The sequence below is a fragment of the Vulpes lagopus genome, chromosome 3 (assembly GCF_018345385.1).
Source record: "Vulpes lagopus strain Blue_001 chromosome 3, ASM1834538v1, whole genome shotgun sequence".
NCBI lineage: Eukaryota > Metazoa > Chordata > Mammalia > Carnivora > Canidae > Vulpes > Vulpes lagopus.
The window spans coordinates 144599584-144623877 of NC_054826.1; the positions used below are offsets into that span (position 1 = coordinate 144599584).

The window sequence follows — 24294 nt, forward strand, 5'->3', positions numbered from 1 at the left end:
ACATCAGGCTCCCCATAGGGAGCCTACTTCTCCCTATGCCTATGTCTCTGCCTCACTACGTGTCTCTCTCATGAATAAATAGAGTCTTAAAAGAAAAAAAAGAAAAGGAAAAATTCCAGGTACAAATCACCACATACTGCAGGAATCCATCTATATGAAATGTCCAGAATAAGCAAATGCTTAGCGAAAGAGAGCAGATTAGTGGTTTCCTAAAGCTGAGGTTGGGAGTGAGAAATAGTTACTCCTAATGAATACTGGCTTTTTAAGGGTTACGAGAAGTCAGAAGAAAGAGCAGTAGTCAGACATTAGAAAGGAGGGAGAATGAATAAGTGGAGCACAAGGATTTTTAGGGCAGTGAAACTACTCTGTATGGTAACAGAATGGTGGCTACATCATTATATATTAGCCTATATCCATGGAGTACAATATCAAGAGTGAACCCTAACATAAACTATGGATTTGGGTAATAAAGATCTGCCAATGCAGGTCCATCAATTGTAGCAAATGTATCACCCTGGCGGAAGATGCTGCTAATGGGGGAAGCTATGCACACTTGGGACAGGAGACATATGGGAAATCTCTACCTTATGCTCTATTTGGCTATGAACCTAAAACTGCTAATTTTTTTTAAAGTCTATTAAAAAAAATCAGTAGTTGGGTAGGCAGTACTATGCTGAACAGGTAACAGCATAGGGGATTTTTGTTGGTTTTTTGGTGGAGAGGAGTAAAAATATACATAAGACAAAATTTACCATTTTAATCATTTTTTAAAAAAGATTTTATTTATTCATGAGAGACACACACAGAGAGAGAGGCAGAGACACAGGCAGAGGGAGAAGCAGGCTCCCTTAAGGAGCCCGATGTGGGACTTGATCCCGGGTCTCCAGGATCACGCCCTGGGCTGAAAGCAACACTAAACCGCTGAGCCACTCAGGCTGCCCCATCTTAATCATTTTTAACTGTACAATTCAGTGTTAAGTACATTCATATTGTCGTGCAACCATCACCACCATCCATCAGAATTCTTTTCTTCTTCAAAGCTAAAACTATACCCCTTAAATAATACTGCTCATTCCCTCCTACCCTCTGCCCCCAGCATCCACCATTCTATGTTCTGTCTCTATGAATTTTATTACTCTAGCTATCTCATGTAAGTGGAATCACAGTACTTGTCTTTTTGTGGCTTATTTCACCTACCACAATGTCCTCAAGGTTCATCCATTTGTGTATCTTAGGTCAGCTTTTCCTTCTTTTTTAAAGCTTAATAACAAAATAATAATAATAATAAAAAAATTAAAAAAAATAAAGCTTAATAACATTACATTATATTTACACACCATTTTGCATATTCATTTACCTGTCAATCAGTACCTGGACTGCTTCTACTCTCTAGCTACTGTGAATAACACTATAAACATGGATGTAAAAATCTTTCTCAAGACCCTACTTTTAATTAACAAGACAGGAAACCAATGTTGGAGAGGATGTGGAGAAAGCAGAACCCTCTTGCACTGTTGGTGGGAATGTCAACTGGTAGAGCCACTCTGGAAAACTGTGTGGAGGTTCCTCAAAGAGTTAAAAATAGAGCTACCCTATGACCCAGCAATTGCACTGCTGGGGATTTATCCCAAAGATACAGATGCAGTGAAAAACCGAGACACCTGCACCCCAATGTTTATAGCAGCAATGTCCACAATAGCCAAACTGTGGAAGGAGCCTTGGTGCCCATCGAAAGATGAATGGATATAGAAGCTGTGGTACATGTATACAATGGAATATTACTCAGCCATTAGAAAGGACGAATACCCACCATTTGCTTCAACGTGGATTGAACTGGAGGGTATTATGCTAAGTAAAGTAAGTCAATCAGAGAAGGACAAACATATGGTTTCAATTCATTTGGGGGAATATAAAAAACAGTGAAAGGGATTAAAGGGGAAAGGAGAGAAAATGAGTGGGGAAATATCAGAGAGGGTGACAGAACATGAGAGACTCCTAACTCTGGGAAACGAACAAGGGGTAGTAGAAGGGGAGGCGGGCAGGTGGATGGGATGACTGGGTGACGGGCACTGAAGGGGGGCTCTTGACAGGATGAGCACTGGGTGTTATGTTGGCAAATCGAACTCCAATAAAAAAAATACCAAAAAAAAAAAAAAGATCCTGCTTTTAGACCACCTAACTCACTCCATATATGAAGCGTCTGACTTTTGATCTCAGTGTCATGAGTTCAAGCCCCACTTTAGGCAGAGACATAGGCAGAGGGAGAGGCAGGCTCCCTGCAAGGAGCCCGATTTAGGATTTGATCCCAGACCCAGGGATCACACCCTGAGCCAAAGCCAGATGCTCAACCACTGAGCCACCCAGGCGTCCCAGATGTAGGGCTTACTTTAAAAAACAAAACAAAAAAACACAACAAAACAAAAAGATTCTGCTTTTGGGATCCCTGAGTGGCTCAGCAGTTTAGCACCTGCCTTTGGCCTGGGGCGTGATCCTGGAGTCCCGGGGTCGAGTCCCACATCAGGCTCCTTGCATGGAGCCTGCTTCTCCCTCTGCCTGTGTCTCTGTCCCTCTCTCTCTGGGTGTCTCATGAATAAATAAATAAAATCTTAAAAAAAAAAAAAAAAGACCCTGTTTTCAAGTATTTTGGTAAATACTCAGAAATGGAATTGCTGGATTACATGGTAATTCCATGATTAACTTCTGAGGAAACACCATACTGTTTATCACAGTAGCTGCACCATTTTACATTCCCACCCATAGTGCACAGGGTTCTAAGTTCTTCACATCCTTGCCAGCACTTGTTTTTTTTTCTGTTGTTTTCACAGTAGCTATCCTAATGGGGGGTGAGATAGGCCACAGGGGATTTTTAAAAGGTGAAACTATTATTTATGACCTTGGAATGTTAGATACGTAACATTAGTCATTTGTCAAAACCTGCAGAACTTCACAGCACAAGGAACCAGCTTTAATCTATACAATTTTTTTTTTTTTTTAAATAAAGAGCATAGCAAGGGCAGGGAGAAAGGGAGAGAGAAAATCTTAAGCAAGCTCTGCATTTACATGGGGTTCGATTTCACAACCCTAACATCATGATCTGAGCCTAAATCAAGAGATGGACATTTAACCAACTGAACAACCCAGGCCCCTATCTATGCAATTAAAAAAAAAAAAATCATTGAGAAAGTCAGAGAATCCCAAGAAAGAATACAAACTGAGATTTAAAAAAAAAAAATCTAACTGTATTATAAATGTATGAAACAAGTTCACTGAAGTGGGTGGGGGGAATAAATAGTGCTAACCTAAGTAACTGTGAAAATGTAACCAGTCTGTAGAACTAGAGAGAAAAGGAACTGCATATAAGTACTGTACTCTAGTTGATAAAGTTGTTCTCCAGAGGGCTGCAGGTTAATAATTCTGATAATGCTATACCACATCTATATTGAAAAAGAACAATTAAGCAAATGAATGGCAGCCAAAAGGAGTTGTCCTAAGTGGGAATTTACAGATAAGCAAGAAGAAGCTAGAAGGATACATATACAAATGGTATAGAGTTGGAGAAATAATATTTAACTTAATATAGACACAGATGGTTACATATAGAAATATTTATAGGGCAGCCCCAGTGGCCTGGCGATTTAGTGCCGCCTTCAGCCCAGGGCATGACCCTGGGGTCCCGGGATCAAGTCCCACGTCAGGCTCCCTGCATGAAGCCTGCCTCTCCCTCTGCCTGTGTCTCTGCCTCTCTCTCTCTCTCCCTCCGTCTCTCATGAATAAATAAATAAAATCTTAAAATAAAATATTTATAGATATACTACTATACATAGCTTAGTATATACACATGTATTTCTTTGTTTTATAGCAGAGTTTGTTTTATAGCTGAGAGAGACTAAAAAAAATAAAATTGCAGCAGCAAGCACATCTATCACCTTTATCTTGGTCTCTAATACCATTCTCCAATAAAAGGAATCCGGGCTCTTTGGAAAAATGGTTGATTCTAGAACTGGAACAGAAAATATGCATAAGCCTGGACCATCTTACAGTCCAAAGAAGTAAAGAAGTCCTTTAAAAAATCCTTACTGGAGTGCCTGGGTGGCTTAGTTGAACATCTGACTCTTAGTTTCAGCTCAGGTCATGATCTCAGGGTCCTAGGATCAAGCCCCAGGTTAGGCTTCCTGCTCAGTGGGGAGTCTGCTTCCCCTCTCTCCCTTTGCCCCTCCCCCTGCACATTCTCTCTGATAGATCGATAAATCTTTTTTTTTAATCCTTACTGATGGAGGTGTGTTACAGGGTACAGAAGCCAACTGAAAGTGGCTTCTAATGGCCAAAGGTGGAACAGTCTGATCAACAAAATAAGTGAAGCAGTATTGGATTATATCCTTGAGTCCATACTGCTATAAATGAATGAGTGATTAATGGGGAAAAAGACAAATTTTCCATGCAAAAGAATTCCAAAGAAATTATATAGATACTCCAACCCTAAAAAAAGGAAGCATAACTCCTCTCTCTTTCAGTGTGGGCTATAACAGTGACTTCCTTCCAAAGAATATAGCAAAGGGGGGGGGGGGGGATAACTGTACTGTAGAGAAATCTGATAAATGTTACTTCAGCCAAGTGAGTAAAATCAGTATCAACAGTAATAAATCCTGTTGATAATATGTATCTTTGAAACAATGTGATGAAAATGGCACATGATCATCCTCCCCAAAAACCCAATCTGATCACAAAACATCAAACAAATTCCAACAGAAGGGCATCTTGCCATATACCTGACCAATACTCCTCTCAATTCTCAAGATGATCAACATGAAAAGTCTGAAAAAGTGGCAGCCAAGAAGTGCGTAAGGTGACATGACAACTAAATGTAATGTGGAACAGAAAAAAGACATTAGGGGTGGTGTCTGGGTAGCTCAGTCGGTTGGGTGTCTGCCTTCAGCTTGGATCATGATCCCGGGGTCGTGGGATAGAGCCCTGCGTCTATAGATAGACGCAACCTATAGAGAGATGCTCCCCCTGCTTGTGCTCTCTGTAAAATGAATAAATAAAATCTTTAAGAAAAGAGACATTAGGTAAGACTAAGCTAAAAACTACACTATGGATTTTAGTTAACAATAAATATTGATTCATTATTTCTAAGAAATGTACCATGCTAATGCATCAATTTAAATAAAGAAAAGAAAAGCAAGTGCCAGTAACTCCAGGCTAATGGCTTCTTACTTCCTGGAGTAATTTTAATAGCTTGGTATTATATCTACATGACTAAGAGACTTGGATCATTACAGGAGATTTTTTATTGTTTCCAACATCCAGGAAAACTTTCTCCTCACAAAATAAACTTCTGGACTTCTATTTCAGTACCCTTTCTTCAGTCCCTGCAATGCCCTTTACTCAGCCTGAGGTTAGGTAAACTTCAACAAGCCCTAACCATCAATTCTGACCATGTATACAAAACACCCATCTATTCTGGCAGGTGATGTCACCATGGCATGGTCTGGCAAACAAAAGACGGGCTATAAACTGCAGGTAAGACACATAAGCCCTTTACCACCGAGCCTCTTAAAATGATGGTGGGCCATGTTAGACTCCAAAAGACCTCAACTCTAAGATATCTGCTTCATCACTTCTATTACTACCTATTCTTGACCCCCTTGCTCTTGACCCCCTCAAATATCCATAAATAAATATACATATGTGTACATGTATGTGTGTGTTTTGCCTCTACAAAGCAATCATTAATTCCTCGGGGACAGACACCACAAATTCTGTATTTTGAGGTACCTTATAATTATTTCCCTTCTTCCTTTCTTATAAAACTCTACTTTTTTCAGGTGGCAATGTGCCCAGCTATGGACAGTGAGACCTAAGAGGAAGTTTATTGCAGCAACACTGGAAAGCTTTTGCCTTCCCGACAAAGAGGCAGACACATTTGATGTTGTTCCTCTTTCTTACTCCCCCCCGCCTTTTTTTTTCAGCCTTAAATACAGACATGATACTTGGAGCTGCAACTTGCAAATAAAGGAAAGTCCAAAACAGTTCCATAGATGCTGATCCTAAAAGTGCTAAGTTCATGAACCCAAGCCAGGAAGTGCCTACCCCCAAATATCTTGTTATATAAGACAAATAAACTATTTAAGCACCTGTTGAAAAAAAAATAATCAAGCTGTGGTCCCCAGCATTGTAAACAGCAATGATAAGTATGACTTCAAAAGACTACAGTATACCTCCTGAGCTTTCACAATTGGATTGGAAAAGAGGTAGAGATCTGAACAATCCCAGGGGTAAGTATTAAGCAAGAACCCTTAAAGGAATCAAAAACTTCAAACAGCTCAAACCCTAATCTTACCGGTAGGGCATATCAGAACTCAGTATGCCCTAATCTTGACAGAAATCTTTCCAGGATCCTAGGATCACAAAATATTTAATCTCTAACGTGAAAAACCAGAACCAAAACTAGTAAAAAGGAGAAAAAAGCAACTTGGAAGCTACAAATATTCTGTAAGACTAAGAAAACTAAACACAATAAAACAAAAAACCTATTTTTGGTATACACAAAGAACTAAGAAAAGCTAAGCAGAGGATGCTATGTTAAAAGTACACTTAGACAACAGGAGCTCCTTGGTGGCTCTGTGAGTTAAGCATCCAACTCCTGATTTCAGCTCAGCTCTTGATCTCAGGATCATAAGCTCAAGCCCCACACTGGGCTCCACACTTGGCATGGAAATTTCTTAAAAAAAAGAAAGTTCACTAAGAAAAAAACAGCTCTTAGAAGTTAAAAATACAACAGCAAAATAATTAAAAACTCAATGTTAACAATTTTCAGTTTCCAATAGTAAGTAGCAGGCTAGGTTTCTTGGATCACCTATCACTATTCTACTGGATAAAAGCTTTAAAATACGGATAAAATATATTTCAAAAATGTAAGGCATCAAAGACAAGTGAGCCAAGATAACAAGGAATTACAGTTACAAGCAAAAAATAAGGGGAAAAAAAGGAATAAAAGCTACTTTTTCCCTAAAGGTGTTTGCCAATCCTAAAAATCTTTGTTTTGAGAACATAGCACAAGATATGGGGACAGAAATCAAAATCCAACAACCGTACAGGGAATTTCAAGCCCTAAACTTCCACTAAGAATGAATCTCATACACAGTATGTTAAATTAAAGAAGACAAAAAAGAATACGTATTGCATGATATTATTCATGTGAGGTTTTAAAAACCTACAAAAGTAATCAAAAGCAATCCAAGTCAGAATAGTAGTTACTTTTAGGTGGATATTCACTGGGAATGGCATGAAGGAAACTTCTGTATCTTGATCCTAGCGGGAATTACAGGAGTGTTGTTCAATTTTTTTAAAATCTTAATGTCGAACAGGTAAGATTTGTACACTTTAATGTATGAATTTATATCTTAATGAAACTTTAAAAAAAAATGGAGGTGAAAGGTCATTTCAGATTCAAAAAGTTAACAAATGTTAATTACATTGAGCCTTGGCAAACAGTAAAAGATGCTAATTTAGGAGGTGCCTGGGTGGGCATCTGCATTCAGCTTGGGTCATAGTCACAGGGTTTGCGTTAGTTCCCTGCTCAGTGGGGAGTATGCTCCTCTCTCTGCCTCTGCCCTTCTTCTCCTGTTCTAATGAATAAATAAGATCTTTAAAAAAAAAAAAAAAAAAGTTAATTTAGTCCATAGTCTAAGTCTAGAAAATTGAAGTTATAGTTTGTGTTTTATAGTTTGTGTTTATTCAAAAGCTATTTACCATAGCTTTATCAATAATTTTGATTTTTATAATTTCTAACAGAAAAAAAAACTCAACTAACCACCACTAATGTTTGTTTAAAATCTCTCAGAATCAATTTAACACTCATACTCACTAAAAACCAATCTTTTATGTTTTTCCAATTAAGTTTCAGACAATTTATATTATTCTTACATGACCAACAGAATGTTCACTGTTCTCATTTTTACAAACCAAAGGGTCATAAAAATGCTATCACTAAAAAATAAGCATTTGTATTCAAACAATCAAGGAAATGAGAATTTCAGACATAAAAGAGAAAAATTTCACATGAAAAGGCACAAACAGCTGTATCTCCAGATTATAAAAAGAATCCATAAAGGGGCACCTGGCTGGCTTAGTCAGTAGAGCTCTTGATCTAGGGGTCATGAGTTCAAGTCCCATACTCGGTGTGGGGTCTACTTAAAAACAAAGGATCCCTAAAGTTAAACAAAGATATAAGAAATATACATGCTGTGGAAAAAAAACCTAAATACCCTTAGTATTTAAAACATAATCTGATGATAGAGTTAGAGCAACTCATTGATTTCCTCATTCAACAAGTATTTCAGTGCCTATTATATGTCTATTCATTTTGTGGTATACAGCGGCATACAGAAGACACAAAACATGATTTTTACTCTGGAAAGAACAAAATAATGATGTAGCAAAAATAGGAAAGTCTGACTCTATATAAACATTTATATTTTTTCAAATTACAACAAATATATAATGCTAATATTTCACATATTTCATGAGGTATTGTGAAAGCCCGATGATTAGTTTTCCACCAAGAACTTAAGGAAAAATTGCTTCTAAGCCCCAAATATTAATAACTAATTTGAATTCAATAGGGACATTTTACAAAAACTTTTATTCTTTCTATTCTAGATTTCTTTCTCTTGAGCTCTATATAAATTCTAAATGCTGAATCCCACATTACAAAGAGCAGTCAGACATCATCTAAAAACGCCTTTACAGCATCTCCCAATGGTCTGAAAGAGGTAGTTTTCACAATTTGTCAATGAAAATCCCATAAAAGCAATCACAGAATACAACTTATTTTAAGAAAAAAAAGGAAAACGCTTAAAAGCACAGGTGACAATATTAACTGTATCAACAGATTTTTAAGCACAATTTGAAATTTTAAAGTATCTATCATTCTACCATCAATTAAAGATGATACCTCAAAATACTCTAAAATATTTTTGTTACATGAGAAACTCAGTGCATAAATCAGCTCATGAAGCTACTAATTAGAGCAAAGCTGGGAGGATCAAAACTTATTGCATTTCCCAATGAACACCTCTCAGCCTCAGAAAAAGCACTGGAATTAAACTGATATAGAAGTAAAAATGTTAACCCACAGATGGGGGAAGAAAGAAAAACAGTATAAACAAAGTGCAGAAAAAACATATACTTTTAAAATGCAGCTGATATCAGGACCAATACATTGTTAAAAGAATTAACACCCTTCAAATATTCTCACAGAGGTGATTAAGTCATAAACTTTCATCTTTTAAAACCTGGAGGGATCCTTCCTCCTGCCACCAAAGGATTCAAAAAGAAGAAATAGTTCCTTCTACCATCACAAACTACAACTTCCTCTAGACTTATAAATGGTCTAAAAATAGAGTTAATTATATGCTAATAAATAAACACATCTCTCTCTCTCTCTCTCTCTCTGTTCATGAATGTAAATCAACCATTCAGTCAAATCAGCCTCTTAGCATGGTCCCAATCTACCCTGCATCCCTACTTTTAGGCATCCTCTACTCAAATTCAAACCAAACCTAACCACTACATTCAGGTCAATCCAGCAAACATTTACTAAAGATCTTAGTAGCATCAGGCCCTATGCCAGGCAGTGTGCTGACAGGGGAAAATACAGCAATGAATCAGATGATGATTAAGCAATGAATAAGACATGATCTCTGCCCTCTAGGAACTTAGCCACCTATATGCAAAACCTTCCTTATTTCAAAGCCCATGCCAAATATCTTTTTGGTATGTCAGATATACACAGCCCGGACTAATATAGTGTATATATACTGCTTCCTATAAAACAAAAGCTTTATATAATCTTTTACCACTAGTTTTTAATACACTGTAGGTATGACTATGTTCTCCAAAATAGAATTTTTCTTTTTTGCTATTGAGCTAAAAATGTTTAAAGACTGAAGATTAATAAGTAAAAAAGCACTTGTAGGTGCCATAATTATAAATCATTACTATTCTCATCTTATTTTCTGCCTGCAAACGGGCTCATATATAGGAAAAAATAGGTTTAAAAAAAAAGGTTTTTTTAAAAAGGATTGTATTAATTTATTTGAAAGAAAGAGAGCACAGCAGAGGGAGGAGCAGAGGGAGAGGGAGAAGCTGGATGTCCACTAAGCAGGGAGCCCAAAGCTGAGCCGGATCTCAGGCCCCCAAGATTGTGGCCTGAGCAGAAGGCAGACACTAAACTGAGCCACTCAGGTGTCTGGGTAAAATAGGTTTCTTAAGTGTCCAGCCAAACTTACATTTATAGATTGGGGGAAGGAAAAAGACAATCAGTGTTCCAAAATAAAGGCAGGGAAGGTGAATTGAACTGAGTGGTTTAAAGGAAGTAGCAAATGCAGAGGTTAGAGGCTATTCTCCAGCTTCCACCTTGTTACAATCAGGATAGAATGGTGGCATAAACAGGTGTCTTAATTAACTCTCAGCCTCCTTAACCAAGAACAATACCTGTAATACAATATTAAACACAACAAATTCTATCAACAAAATGGCATATAAGATATAAATATACCATGACTATTTTCCGAAGGTTTGAATGTACAAGAAATACTGCAACATAAGACGGTAGTCCCATAAAAAAGATATTATCCAGAATGTGTACTCTGAAGAAAAGGAGGGTTCAGAGTTACTGGTCAACAGAAGACATTCTGGACAGTGATACTAACATAGGGGAGTATTTTGGAGTTAGGAAAGAGTATCACCTCAAAATTACTTTCTCACAGCAAGTTTCCTCACAGCAGGACCAATATTATAGACCTCATAAATTTCACCATACATTCACAATGTCCCCCGTAATAGACCTCAATAACTTATTGTTTAAACTAAATTCCTACAGCAATTTCATAGCCTTGAAAAAGGCAATGCCATTAATATTAATAAACAAGGAGTTTTTGTCAACCTCCTCTACAGAGATGCACAGATTTTCTAAAAAATCTGAAGTAACATTCAGTCAATATTACAGTCTAACCACTACAGACTACAATGGGATCACACTGCTTTCTTCTAGACAAATCTATTAATGTGGTCTAAGATTTCATCAGCTATTTTTGCAGTCACATCACAGAGCTAGGAGTCAGGTAAAGTCATAAGAACTAGCTTTTAACTAGTTCTTCCCCAACCATAAAAGTTTTTAACTCAAACACTAAACCTTAACTTCATAATTTTGGTTTCAATTTATTTAGACATTCTTTTTTTTAAATTTTTTTTAAACTAATTTATTTATTTATTTATGATAGTCACAGAGAGAGAGAGAGAGAAAGAGAGAAAGAGAGAGAGGCAGAGACACACAGGCAGAGGGAGAAGCAGGCTCCATGCACCGGGAGCCGGATGTGGGACTCGATCCTGCGTCTCCAGGATCGCGCCCTGGGCCAAAGGCAGGCACCAAACCACTGCGCCACTCAGGGATCCCCTATTTAGACATTCTTTTTTTTTTAATTTTTTTTAATTTTATTTATTTATGACAGGCACACAGTGAGAGAGAGAGAGAGGCAGAGACACAGGCAGAGGGAGAAGCAGGCTCCATGCACCAGGAGCCCGACGTGGGATTCGATCCCGGGTCTCCAGGATCGCGCCCTGGGCCAAAGGCAGGCGCTAAACCGCTGCGCCACCCAGGGATCCCCCGTATTTGACGTTCTTGAACTGCTATCTAAAGCACTTAATCTATCCATCTGCAAAGGCCCTCAGAACCATAATGACTTCCTCCAAGATGCACTTTTTAATCAGTGATCAATACTCTGGATAATGAACTATTAATTCAATTGGTCAAAATATGCATGATCACCTACAAGCATTGTTTTAGTCAGTGAAAACAGTGATTAATTAAGTTCTATACTCCAAGACTCAAAAGTCTAGTACACTTACAGCATAGGTATTAAAACAGAAGTGCTATATAAATGCTATGAGGACAAAGATAAAGAAGCATTAAGGATTAAGACTGGGGGTATCTGGGCAGCCCAGTGGCTCAGCAGTTTAGCGCAGCCTTTGGCCCAGGGCCTGATCCTGGAGACCCAGGATCGAGTCCCATGTCCGGCTCCCTGCATGGAGCCTGCTTCTCCCTGTGCCTGTGTCTCTGCCTCTCTCTCTCTCTCTCTCTCTCTCTCTCAGTGTGTGTGTTTCTCATGAATAAATAAAGTATTTTTTAAAAAAAAGACTGAAGGTATCCACTGAATCTATCATCCAATTCAAATTTTTCAATTTCTTCCAAAAAGAGCATGACCTTTGTCAAATGCACTTAATAACTTAATGAAAATAACAATGGCTTTTACTTAAAACCAAGGCCAAAAATAAAAATTAAAAAAAAAAAATCACATAGACCAGGAAACTAAGGCATAAAATAAAAAAGGTTTATAAGAACCTATAAATTAAGTCAGATATTGGAAGCTACCTTCTAACTTCCAGAAGAATCACCTCATTTCCCTTGGGGAGCAAATTTTTTAATAAATCATGATATGAATGTAGTGTGCTCAGCCATATTTTTTCGTAACTATACACACACAATCCATACACGGATTTTTTTTTCCTGGCGAAATTTAGCTCCTCAAAACACAAAAAAGTATCTCCTAATAAATAAAACGTATTGACTAAACACAGAAATTCTTCAATCTCTAATTTTCTTACTTGTAAAATGAGTAATAATTATAAAATCATTGCTTTGTGAAATCATTGATTCATACTTGGGCCTCTTTTTGATCCAGTCATTCTTCCTGTGATAATTTAAAAAATCAACACAATAAACAACACTTAAGATACTATCTTATAATTATGTTACAGCCTGAGGAAATAATGAAGAGGCTGTCACCTCTTTGTTTGGTATTACCCAGAACTCAGAACTGAGTATCTAGCATATATACAACCCTTACTTAAATGCGCATTTGGAGCACCTGGAATACCTTGAAGCATAGCTCAAATCTACTGCCAGTTAATTCATACCCCCTCACAACCACACAGTACAACATAACCCACTCAATCTATCACTATTAGTTCTGTCCCCTAGAGTCAGTATTAAAGTGGTTCTTTATTTTATTACTTTATTCTCAAATTTAACATAAGACTTAAGAAGCATCAAAATAGCAAATGAAGGTAGGCCTGGGTGGCTCAGTAGTTGAGCATCTGCCTTCGGCTCAGGGCGTGATCCCAGGAGGGATCCCAGGAAGGTTCTCAGTATCGGAGTCCTGCATCCGCCTTCCCGCAGGAAGCCTGCTTCTCCCTCTGCCTATGTCTCTGCCTGTCTCTCATGAACAAATAAATAAAATCTTTAAAAAAAAAAAAAAAAGCAATGAAACTCCTATAAATATAATTAAGAAACTTAGTTTGAGTGCATAACTGCTTTCATCATTTTTTTGTAACATGTTTCCAGTACTTAAACCTTCTGGATAGTAATGTGATCCTAAACTTGAAATAACAGAACTGGTTTCTAAATTCAGAATATCAAGAGAATTCTCCCAACCTCAAATTCATCAATGGCAAGAGCACAGTGTAGGTGTTTGTTACAATCCCCTGGAAGCACAATATCCTTATTCAAAACAGAACAGTAAAAACAGGAAGTCCAGTGAAATATTTCTAAGATCTCTCCTGGTCCTAACAATAGCCCTCTACACCAATTTCTACTTATCTGAGGTTTAAGCATCCAGATGATACTAGCTGATTCTCTATCAGTTTCTAATAATGTTTCCCTCAAATCCTAAAACAATTAAAAAGTTTAAAACATGGTGCATTAAATTTTAATACTTAACTTACATTAAAATCTTTTTTCATATTTTTCAAAAGGATACAAAACAATTTTTTAGGTAACAGAAATCCCCATCTCGGGACGCCTGGGTGCCTCAGCAGTTGAACCTCTGCTTTCAGGTCAGGGCGTGATCCCGAGTCCTGGGATCTAGTCCCACAACAGGCTCCCTGCGGGAAGCCTGCTTCTCCCTCTGCCTATGTCTCTGCCTCTCTCATGAATAAACGAATAAAATCTTGAAAGAAAGAAAGGAAAGAAAAGAAAGAAAGAAATCCCCATCTCTTCTACAACTTACCTTTCCAAGTTGCTGAGAAACTATTGAATTTTTAAATTATAACAAAAAACTTTCAAAAATCATATTTTAATTTTCACTAAAATATTTTGTTTCTTCTCAAAATTGTTTTTCTGTAGTATGACAGGAAGTGCTTTTTAAATCTAAAAGTTCAATCTAAATAACTCTACTCTTCCTATGTGTACTTTAAAAAAATATTGTAAGTACATTTTTGCTTCCTCTGAAACGTGGATCATTTAAGCACATAAAAATAAAAATATTTTCTAATTAGGGATCCCTGGGTGGCTCGGCGGTTTAGCACCTGCCTTCAGCCCAGGGCCTGATCCTGGAGTCCCAGGATCGAGTCCTACATCAGGCTCCCTGCATGGAGCCTGCTTCTCCTGCCTGTGTCTCTGCCTCTCTCTCTCTCTCTCTCTCTCTCTCTCTCTGTCTCTCATGAATAAATAAAATCTTTTTTAAAATCTGTATTTTCTAATTATAAAAAATGGAAAGTAAAACTATACCCATCTACTTTAACTGATGACGCAGTATAACCAATTATAAAATGTACAAAATCGAAAGACCAATAATGCTTGAGAATCTCAAGTGTAAGGTCAAATTTTACATAATTCACTTACTAGATAATCCTCTCTAATATAAGAACCATTAATGCTATCTAATAAACGGATGTCTGAGATATTTTCTCTTGGGTGGTGTGTTTACAGACTAAGCAAACACTTGTCCTGAATGTTGCGGGAGGTTCCTGAGCTAGCTAAGTGTTCAACCAGTTGCACTCTAAAGTCTCTTTCAGTTCTAAGATTCCCAATCTGTGAATAAAAGGTGAAAAATAACCGAAGAAACCATTTTGCCCTTCAATTAACCAATCTACCTTCAGTCGCACCCCAACTGCTTCCGTCGAGGGAAAAAAAGTTCTTTCTCCCCTTTCGCTGCAGCGGTTTCACAAGACCCTCGTTAACAAAAGGCACGGAAAATGTGCACAGGTGGGATAAAAAGGGGAGTGGCTGAAGCCAGGCAGCTCTCGGGACAGCGCCCCCACGCCCCGGGTCCCTCGGCTGCACCTGAGAAATCACTGCCCTCCACACCTCCACCCTTGCGAGGCTGCGTCGCGAGCGAATTCCCCGACCCCCTACAGTCCAACCGCACCTTGGCCACTTGGCCAGACGCTGGGCATTGTCTGAAGCCTTCAGCGCCCAAGCAAGGCAAGAAGGAAAGAAAGCAAAGCGGGGAGAACGGTGAGGATAAAGAACAGCGGAAGGGGAAGTAAAGCAATTGGGAAGCCCCACGCTCTTTTTTTTATTTATTTTTTATTTTTTAGCAAAACTGGCCTCCCATCGATCCATCAATTTAAGGCAGATTCCAAAAGCCAACCGCGTCCCCGGCGCCCCAGCCCAAGGCGGCAGCGGGGGCTGGCCCACCCGGAGTCCCCACAGCTGCGCGCGGGTTCCGAGCACACGCACTGGGAGAGGGAAGCGGGTTTGTGGGCTGGGCCTGGCTGGCCGGAGGCCGGGCTCCGAACAAAGCCGCCCGGCTCCCCCTACCTGGGGCGACGGCGGTGGGCGGCGCCTCGAGGCTCCCCGCGCCGTCCGGGCCCGGCGACGCCCTCGCCCCGGGGACCCCCGCCCCGGCCGCCGGCCGCGGCCGGCCCCCTCCCTGCCGGCGAACGGCGCCCCTTCGGGACAATGGACCCCCTCCCCCGCCTCCGGGCGGGCAGATACAAAGGAAGAGGAGCGCGGCCCGGCACCGAGCCAGGCGTCCGGAAAGTGAAGGCGGAGGAGAGACCGCCAACAGGGGGGATGGCGGCGGACGCAGGAGCCGCGGGCCGCTCCTCTGGCCGTCCGGGGCGCGGGGCGCTGCCCTCAGCCCTCCGCGGCGCAGAGGCGGGGCGCGCGCCCGCAGCCCCTCCATCCCGGCCGACAGGGGCGGGGGGCTGCACACAAAGAAGCGTGGAGCCCCCGCCCTCCGCCGGCGCCAGGGGCGGGGGTGGGGCCCAAGGCGCTCGGGCCGCCGACGGTCGGCGGGGCGCCCCGCACCCGGACTCACCCACAGCTCCGTGCCCCAGCTCATGGCGGAACTTGAGGCGACTCGGGCCGTCCGGCTGCTCCGCTGTCCGTCCGTCTGTCGAACCCGCCCCTAGTCCCGGCCGACCTCCAACCGGCTGGCCGACGGGCTCGCAGCTCCGCCGCTCTGCCGCTCTGCCTCCGAAGGTGCCGCCACCGCCGGGCTCCTCAGTGAGTGAGAAAGACGCGACTGGAGAAGCCGCCGCCGACGCCGCGTCCCCGCCTCCCGGAGCCGGCAGGGAGGGGGCCCGGGCCGAGGGGAGGCGGGACGCGGCGAGGGGAGGGGGCGGGGCGCGGTGCACCCTGGGATCGCGGCGGACCCGCGCTCCCCGGCCGCCGCGGGCAGCTTGCCCCCGGGGGAGGGTCTCCCACTCCGCGGGTTCGCGCGCGGGGTCGCTTCCCGCCAGGCCCGCGGTGCTCGGACGGCCCCGCCGCCGCGCCGCCGCCACTCTCATCTCTGCCTCCGAGGTGGAAGGGGAGAGAAGGGAAGGGCGCCCCCCACCCTTCTCTTCCCTGAGACCCCTCAGATGAGGTAACTCCAGTCCTCCTCCCTTCCTGCCTCTGGCGTCCTGCACCTGGGAGAGATCCTGACGGAGCTGCCTCGTGCAAATCCTCGGGTTTACGTCGTCGGAGATTTGTGTGTGTGCTTGTGTGTTTTATTAAAAGTCTTGATTGGTAAGGTGATCCTGGGAGTCCCCAGAATGTCAAATGTGGATGCGACGCGCCCCGATCCTATTTTTAATAGGATTTTGATTTTATAAGTTGTCAGGAAACCATTAAAAGAGGCAGATCCTTCAGCATTCCTTTTGAGGTGTTGCCGTAACAAGAGATGAAGGAAACGGACCGGTGTGAGCCGAGCTGTCACCTGCAGGGAACCAGGACCGAGCTCGCCCCCGCCGAGGAAGGGGCATCTCCTCTGTGGGGTTGGGCGGGAACCGCATTCCTCCCCGGGAGCGCGAGGAGCCGACGGCAACTTCGGACCCGCTCGCCCGGAATGCGGGAATCTTGGAGGCAGGTCCACCATTTCCTTTCTTTGTGGAGTTGCTTCCCAGCCCTTCTGAGCAATCATTAACTGCGATCAGCCAGCTTGGCGGGTACTATTAGATTCCAGATACACTTAGCAACTCCTAACATCTGCTTTAGCATTAATGGCTCGTCTTCTAAACACACACACACACACACTTCAGTCCAGTCACGAGCAAGGTACTCCTCAGTGTTATGACAGCTGTCTTAAGAAGTTCTCCAAACCGGAGTGTCAGCATTTGAAACTCCTCCCTTTATATGGCCTGCTCAGGTGCCCCAATCTCTTCCGCTCCAATCCTCCTCCTCCCTGCCTGGCTGTGATCCCTCTGGGGGTTAAGGCAAGTAACCCTTGCCTTCCTGACAGGCCACCATTCTTGCTGAATTCTTTGCTTCCTTTCTAAGTCCAGCTTTAAGTACCCAGATACTCTTTTCCAATGGCCAATTTTTAAATGCTTAAGTATGCCATGCAGTGAAAAGTCTGTGACGCACTGACTGAACACTTTCTCTTTCCATTATTTTTCTATACTGCCTCTCTCTCTATTTCAAATAGAATTCCTTCAATATTACTTGTATCACCTACCCCAGCTACCCATTTCTCTTCTCCCTTCCTCTTACTCTCTAGACATCCTGAAAGCAGTTAGCAAGTACAAGTAAGATTTGTAATGGAAAATATATTTATTAAACGGATGTCTCATTATTCAGAACCATTCCAATACTAAGCCTTACTGTATCTAAGTGTTGTCATAAAAGTTAAAAGCTATGGAGCATAATTTAAGCCAAAATTGCATTTTCCCTTCAAAAAGTAAAATAACCTACCATTCACACTGAAGATTACCCTTAACCATACTGTTAACACAACTCTCCAAGTGAACATGAAATCTTATCTCCTAGATGAACATTTTTCTTCTCTCAAAGTTTCTGAACAGAACTCCACACTTATAACAATTCATTTCTCTTCAAAAAGTTAGATTTATGGCCAACAAATTCAGAGAAAACTTACGTTTCCAACATTGCTATAAAATGTAAGTATAATTCTTATAACCAACTTAAATTGATAATCTCTTAAATAATTATTTGTAACTTGCAACATTTTTGTATTAAAATTCACTATTGGGCAGCCCGGGTGGCTCAGTGGTTTAGGGCCACCTTCAGCCCAGGGCGTAATCCTGGAGATTCAGGATCGAGTCCCACTTCGGGCTCCCTGCATGGAGCCTGCTTCTCCCTCTGCCTGTGTCTCTGCCTCTCTGTGTGTGTCTCTCATGAATAAATAAAATATTTTTAAAAATTCACTATTTACTTCAACAAAGTCTTTAAGAAAAAATGACTATCACAAAAGAATAAATGTTTTGTGTTATATTTTGTTATAAAGATTAATCAGCTTCCAAAGTATTCCTGTCTATAACCAATCTCTAAAATATTATAGGCACATTTTAGCTAACAAACATCCAGAGGTGTTTTACACACACACATATATAGTCACACACAAATATGTATGTGTGTGCACATACATATTTATATGTATATATGTGTATATATATTTATATGTATATATTTATATGTATATATATTACACATATAATATACATATATGTATAAAATGCATGGCAGTTTATAAGAATGTTGACTTTTTTTGAGAGAGAAGGTGCAGAGGGAAAGAAAGGGAGAGAATCTTAAGCAGGCTCCGTGCTCAGCACAGAGCCCAACATCTGGATCTCAGGACCCTGAGATCGTGACCTGAGCCAAAATCAAGAGTTGGATACTTAACCACTGAACCACCTACGCACCCCCAAGAATTTTGATTTTTGACAGAATCCACTGGGTTTTAAATTATTCGTATATATAAGATTTATTCTTTATGGACCCATGATGAGGCACTTTGTGAGCTATTGAAACATCATTTTTATCTCTAAAAAAGATAAAACATAATTTTGAATCTTGAAAGCACAATCTCTCTTTTATTAAGATTTTATTTATTTATTCATGAGAGGCAGAGACACAGGCAGAGAGAGAAGCAGGCTCCCCATGGGGAGCCTGATATGGAACTCAGTCCCAGGACCCCGGGACACAACCTGAGCCAAAGGCAGGTACTCAACCACTGAGCCACCTAGAAGCCCCCCACCCCAATCTCTTTAGCATAACAGCAATCTACTATTATTTTATTTCAGGTGCTACCCCCAAATCATATTTTGCATCATTAAGGGATACCAAATTCTGTTAAACCATTATCTTATACCTTTTTGCTATTTGACCTATTTTGGTAATCCATTACCACAAAGTTTCCGTTTCTTTTACATATTTTATAAGGAATCAAAACTGAGAAGGAATTTAGAAAATAATATTTTAGCTTTCTCCACATATTTTTACAATGCAGCGACTCTAGTGAGTAACCTTGAAACAGCTCAAATTACGTTGACTCATTAGCAATTATAAAATTATTACACTATCTTTATTAATTATGGAAAATAATTTTTATTGAATCCATTTTCTCTTCAGGCATATTTTTGAAGTCTGCTCTATGATAAGCCACTGAAGTGTTACATTTTCTTTTGTATATTTTTATCTTGTATTAAATCAAATGTAAGTTCCTTTTACAGTTTCTTGGTTATAAGCATTTAGCAGATGCCCTTTCCAGTTTCAAATTTTCCCCTGCATGAATTCCCTTATTAAGTCAGATTGTAAAAGATAATTGTTCACTGCTGCATTCTGGAATATAGAATAATTTACTGGTCCGAATACATCAACCTCCAAACATAAATCAATCTCGTCTTAAAATTAGATTTTTGCAAAAGTTTATTCCATATGAAAGTAAAGTGGGTTTTTTTTAAGTTTCTTTTTTTTTTTTCTTTTGTAGATTTTATTTATGTATTCATGAGAGACACTGAGAGAGAAAGAGGCAGAGACACAGGCAGAGGGTGAAGCAGGCTCCATGCAGGGAGCCCGACATGGGACTCGATCCCGGGTCTCCAGGAGCACGCCCTGGACTGAAGGCGGTGTTAAACCGCTGAGCCACCTGGGCTGCCCAGTAAAGTGTTTTTAAAGAAAAATAAAACTTATATCAACACCTCACATATAGAAAGCTTTTCTTAACATACGTATGTATCAATGTTCTGCCATTATATGGTTACCAATCATGTAGAATTTCCACAAATGGAAGGAAATCTCTAGGGTGCACAATAGCAACTCCTTTCTTTCCATCTAAAGATCTTAAGACTGTGTCTTAAAATTATTGCGACAGTGTCCACAAATAGAATAATTATCAACATAGGTAGGCCAGAACAATCAAGCTAAAACTATTTTAGGAAGAATATCAAGACGATATACTTGGCACCTCCATTTTAATGCTTCAAATGGAGCAGTGCAGCAGAAACAGGATCATGCCAGAACACAGATCCATGCCAGCCAGATGAAGAATGGCACTGATGAGTTAATAGTCATTGCTGCTTTCTGCACTGCCAGTTTTCCTAACCAAGAGTTGGAAGAAATTCAAAGCTTCAAGAGAATAGTTTAAAAGTGGCTCACTGAAGAAAAAGAAAGAAAACCACCTACTATTTTGTCTTTAGGGATTCTGCCCTCCATTACTGAATCTAGTTGAAGCATTTTATATAATTGCTCTAATGAAATTTGGCAAAAAGAAAAAGGTAAAAAAAAAAACAAAAAACGAAAGAAAATTTTATGTAAATCAAATGGAATAGCTTTGCTTAAAAAGGTAATTCATCTCTACTTTTCTATGATGATTGATTCTTTCCCACTGGTTATTAGGGAACCATGTGACTTTAAAACCATTTAGGTATTTATTTAGAGTAAATTCTCATTAAAGTCGGGAGACCTGGAGAACAAGTTACAGATTTCTTCAGTCGATTATTGCACCTTCCCAAACCTATTCAAAATTTCTAAAGTCTTAAAGCACTCGTTTGTTTTGTTTTGTTTTGTGGGGATTTTTGCCTCTATTGACAAATTTTAAAAATACATCAATTAACAAAAAGAACACCTCATTCTCTATTTTCTTTTTTATGAAAGCCAATCGGGTATATCATATGCACTTATAGAAATAAAACCAGCTTTTACAGGCTCACAAGAGCCGATTGTTAAGTTTTCAGGAGCTTAAGTTTTCAGGAGCTTTAGTTTTCAGGAGCTTTACAAACAGATTGTTAAAAATGTTAACTTGATATCAGTCATAGAGAAAGTATTTACACCATAGATTTGACAAATGCTACGAATCAGGGCTGTCTTTTCCCTTGAAGAAAAAATCGTTAAACATCAGCACACCCCTGTGAAATCCTATGCAGGTTAGCATTGAAGGAAATGAAAATTTACCTTTAGCTACCAACTGAGAATAATTCTAAAATGGAGTGATAAAATTTAATTTTATTGACTCCATTCAGATGTATTTGGGATACTAGATTCTAACATAATTTTTCTTCATTTCCTGTGTAACAGAATCATACCTATCATGGTAATCCTTGTTTCTATTATTTTCCTATTTGGATTTCAATGTTTGGAAATCTGTCATTTGATATTTACTATAACATGTTAATAATTTACTTAATTAATTTACATAAATTATAATTTTGCATCCTCTGTGTCAGGATATTGTGCTGCGTATGAGTCAACGCTTAATATTATTTTTGTTGGTAATAAAGATGATTTAAATAATCAATAATGAAAACTTACCTCTAGGCTGATTCTCTTCATCGTTTGTCCAAACCCAATTAATGAAAATTTTAGTGCTCATTTTAAGGACTAAAATAGCCCAGATTTTAGATATCTTAAGTTCTTTGAAAGTAAGATAAACTACTATATGTAAAGTCAATGTAGTTTTTATTTAAATGACCATTGCATTGTAACAATAGTTTTATCCCTTAAAAAAAAACAGCAAGTTAAAGCCACTTATTTTGAAATAAGTCAACAGATAACCAATTTCTGGTTAAACTATTAGAATTTGAATTTATCTTGAAGAGCCTGGTCATAGAGTCATCATCTAGGTCACCTCTAATACAGGGCATTCTAAATAAAATTAGTTGGAATAGCTTCCTATAAGTCAATTTTCTGTAGGGTTGCCAGATTTAGCAAATAAAAATACAGAATTCCCAGTTAAATTTTAATTTCTTATATTGCCAATATTAAGTGGGACATGCTTATACTAAAAAATGATTTGTGGTTTATCTGAAATTTGAAATTTGAACTTAACTGAACATCCTATATTTTATCTGGCAACACTAAGTATTCAGGATAATTAAACACCTGAAGTAAGGAACTCTTAGCCATGAATTTCAGTCATGGGTCTCAGGGAGTTGGCAAACACCTAAAATTGGCTATAAAAGATTTTTAATAGATGTGTAGTAGTATTTCCTGAGAACAGAGGATATCGCTTTTATCTGTGCTCTTTACGAAGAATTTGTTTCTTAGAGAGTTTGGAAAAATTTGTGCCACCGGGTTCAGAACAGCAGGTAGAGGATGCTATCATTTTTGTTTGATAGAGAGAGGACCTTTTTGCAGTGTGTTTATACACACAGAATACCTCTAAAAGGACACACAAGAACTTGGAAGAAGGGGGTTGCCTCTGGAGAGCAAATCGGGAGACTAGAGTGAAAAGTCTCACTTTTCACTACTATTCTTTTGCACCATTTCCACTTAATTTTTTTACATTGCCCATGTTTTACCTATTTAAAAAAAAGTTTAGGGGGCACCTGGGCCTCTCTCGGTTAATTGGGTGTCTGCCTTCAGCTCAGGTTATGATCTTAAGGTCCTGGGATAGAGCCCTGCACTGGGCTCTAAGCTCAGTAAGGAGTCAGCTTCTCCCTCCTGCTTGTGTGCATTCTCAATCTCTCTCTCTCAAATACATACATACATAAATAAATAAATAAATAAATAAATAAAATCTTTAAAAAACAATAATAAAAAGAGTTTAGAATTAAAAAATTACAATGGCTAGACCTTACCTGAGACCTATTAAATCAGAATTTCAGAATTTCCAGTAGTTGGGCCATGATATTTATATGTAGTTATGTTTGCTATTTTTAAACTCCACAATGTATTTTGATTATTCTTTTTAAAAAATATTTTATTTATTTATTTGATAAAGAGCATACTTGAGACAGCACGAGCAGAGGGAGAGGAAGAAGCAGACTCCCCCCTGAGCAGGGAGCCCAGTGTGAGGCTCAATCCCAGGGCCCCGGGATCCTGACCTAAGCTGAAGGCAGGTAATTAACCAACTGTGCCACCCAGGTCCCCTTGATTATTCATCAAAATCACACACATACTGTTCTATGGCATTTCACACACACAGAAAACAACCAACAGAAATATACACACTCCACACTCCCACAAATGCCATCCTTTATATATCCCAGGAAAGACCCAGAAAATGAATGACTCACTTCAAGCGATGCTGGAAGGATTCTGTTTAGAATTGATAGTGAACCAAACCAGTCCACACTCAGGGGTGGGGAGACAGGAAACTGCCCACTGTTCAAGTTGAAGTTGAAAGCTCAGAAAAATGGACTCCTAATTAATGTCTTTGGCCCCTAGAGTACACAATGGAGGTAATTGAGCAGTTGCTTATACTTCTATATTGTAACTTGCCCTTTCTGCGCTTCTAGTGGGTAAGGCCAGGAGTAGCAAGGACCTGCCATTCCTGGAAAATCTTCCTGGCATCATAGGAATTCGCTCAGCCTGGTTCCAAGAGACAGTTCCACTTGTTCGCAATTTACCTCATGCTACCCACTACCCAGCAAATATCCTTCAGTGTTCATGGACTGACTGTAATTTCCTAAGGATTCAATGCATTGCCTCAGCTGAGTGTGCTAGAGCATTGCCTGAGCTGTTCACCTGAAGTCAACCTGAAGAAATGGTATCTCTTCTCCACTTCTCTCCATTTCAGCAAAATTAGCAGCAGAGAATTTTTTCATTGGCACATATATAATCTGAGGGGGGAAAATGTACTTCCTTTTTTTAGCGTTCTATTTCTGGTTCATTGTGTTCAGAGGAAAGGAATGCCATAAATTACGTGACTGCACCACAATTTATGCAATGCACTTGGTTTCATTCACAAAAACAACTCTAGTTCATTATTATGAACCCATATAGTAGAAAATAGTGTCTGATGTTCTTTCGTTGATAGTAGTCCTGGGGCTTCTTGGAGATTCTTC

At 39.8% G+C, this 24294-nt stretch overlaps 1 protein-coding gene across 3 annotated transcripts in view; it reads right to left on the reverse strand.

Moving 5' to 3' along the window:
• FNBP1L (formin binding protein 1 like) overlaps nt 1-17741 on the reverse strand; it is a 121039-nt gene extending 103298 nt beyond the window's left edge. For 2 of the 3 annotated variants that reach the window (XM_041748232.1, XM_041748231.1), the window contains exon 1: nt 16107-16684. In XM_041748232.1, the coding sequence (XP_041604166.1) occupies nt 16107-16130 (24 nt within the window). In that variant the 5' untranslated portion in view covers nt 16131-16684. Of the gene's footprint in view, nt 1-16106 lie in introns of all 3 variants that reach the window. The other variant, XM_041748233.1, reaches the window with a different exon arrangement.
• Between the last annotated feature and the right edge of the window lie 6553 nt (nt 17742-24294).